Genomic DNA, 2,178 nt, shown 5'->3' on the forward strand with positions numbered 1-2,178 from the left:
CACTTTTATCTCTAGTGCTCCAAACCACCCTACAAGATGGAGCGTACTATACACACACACATGAGAAAACCGGGATTCACGAGAGAGCTAAGGTCATCTTATGTCTAACTAGACAAATGTCATGGTGAAATTATTACAGCCTCATTCTCTCAAAAGTTTTCATTATAAAGTTCTCTCCAGAGTTCATTAAAACACACATGGACACGCACATGCACACACACTCTATTTCTCCCCCTCTCCCAAACCCCCGCATTAGAATAAAACAAGTCTCCAAAGCCATATTCAAATCAAATGGTAGATTTATTCGCTGTCTCCGGTATATGAGGTGAAAATGTCTCAATTTAGGACATTCTAAACCTTGCTTTGGCTTCCTGCTGTACATCAGACCAGCATCAGGCCCAGAGGCTCACCACCAGTGACAACAGACGGAAACTGCTGCTGGTTCTCATGTCGATCATGATTCATTCCACAGTTTTAGTAAGCTTTTTGTTTTTTTCTTTCATAGCATCTTCCTCTTTTCAAATTCCTTCAAAAACAGAGACAGAAAGAAGAGAGTGAGGATTAAAGTGTTCATGGTCAAACGACTCTGAAACCTATTCTCTTTGGGATCCTTTGAACAACCAAGTTACAAAAGTCAAATGTACCAGGATGAGGGTGCTTGCACATAAAATAACAGCTTTCAAATTAGTCCGTGACAGCTTGAATTTCACTAAGCTAAATGCAGAGCTTCAACGTTATGTCTCCTAAACCCAGAAGCTGAGAGAGGGCCTCTAAATAACACACATTTTTCACTAAAGTATTATTATTAAGAGTTGACAGACTTGGGACCAGTAGTTGGCATAATGGCTATGTCGCTGGATTCGCACATAGTCGACCGTGGTTTGAGACCCGGACCCGGTGGCTTAAACTCATGCCAGGCACGTGTGCCCACGTGCCCAAGATCCCAGAGGAGAATGGAGGAGAAGGGATTGCGGCATGGCCATCCCCCTGGGGGGTGATTTCTCGCCTTCTGTCTCTCTGTCTCTGTCTGTCTGTCTGGCGAGCGCACGCGCACTATAGCAAAAAAACCTCTCCCCACCCCCCCAAAAAAAAGAAGAGTTGACAGACTTCAACATGCTTATCCGAGCTGTAATGCTATACATCAACTATAACCTACCCTCTTAATAAGGCAATGGAAGCAGGCTTACTTAGTTTCTGAGGGAACAGAACGAAACTCAGATTCAGCTAGGATTTGGACAAAATTGTCAGGAACCTTGAAATACCTGAAATAAACACTTTAACCAAAGTACTATTTAAGGAAACAACACTGAAAACCCTATTTTTCCAGACGATAACGATTATAAGAGGCAAGATGTGTAGAGAGCTGCTGCCACTTACTGGGGTAAAGTGGGAACACACATCTCTGATAAAAATTTAAGCATTTGCTTTTTTCCCTTTTCTCTCACTTTCAAGTAAAATTCTTCTTCACATACTCACTAACCACCTAAATTTCCTGAAACACTATGCACATAGTAGTGTTATATTCCAAAAGACAGGATATGCAAATATTCAATAAAACAAGTAGTCCATTTTATTATCCCTACAAGGGCAGGGGACTACACCGATTCAGGGTTATTAAATATTCTCTGAACACTGTTGGCTTTTGGGAAGACAATTTGTGCCTATTTCCAACAAGCTTTGAAAGCAGGGACTTTCTTGTTCTCTGCTTTATTTTGAAGGCTATACCTATCATAAAAATAAAGGAAAGAAAGCATTAAATGATCACTCAGAGACAAAGTTACTGCAAAGACATTATGGAAGACACCAAACCATTTAAAATATTTTGACAACATCCTATTAGAAGGAAAAAGCAATGCAAATTGTTAAGGTGCCTCTCCAACCTATAAACCACCATGGCATCATCACAACTCAACCCGGGCTGGAAACTAAATGCTAAACCATCCTCTTTTAGGCTTCTCTCTACTCCAACTTTTGTTTTTTTCCTACTCAGTCTCCAATCCCTCTCCCTGGAAACAAACCTATGGGGTCAGGGCCCCTTTGGGGAAAAAAAAAGCAATACATATGGCAGTTCTCTGTACATGCCCTGCCAAGATCCTCAAAATGGAATTTGTGGCATGTATGGTCTCCAGTGCCTTTTTTTTTTTTTTTTTTTTTTTTTTTTTTTTTCTTGTTTGCCCC

General features: G+C 40.8%; 1 protein-coding gene across 1 annotated transcript in view; it reads right to left on the reverse strand.

Annotated features, from left to right (window-relative positions):
- Window positions 1–281: 281 nt before the first annotated feature.
- SUCLG1 (succinate-CoA ligase GDP/ADP-forming subunit alpha) overlaps window positions 282–2,178 on the reverse strand; it is a 23,273-nt gene continuing 21,376 nt past the window's right edge. Inside the window, exon 9 of the mRNA XM_006149125.2 lies at window positions 282–526. Coding sequence (XP_006149187.1) covers window positions 500–526 — 27 coding nt within the window. The 3' untranslated portion in view covers window positions 282–499. The remainder of the gene's footprint in view (window positions 527–2,178) is intronic.

This window comes from Tupaia chinensis, unplaced genomic scaffold, assembly GCF_000334495.1.
Source record: "Tupaia chinensis unplaced genomic scaffold, TupChi_1.0 Scaffold000253_1, whole genome shotgun sequence".
Taxonomy (NCBI): domain Eukaryota; kingdom Metazoa; phylum Chordata; class Mammalia; order Scandentia; family Tupaiidae; genus Tupaia; species Tupaia belangeri.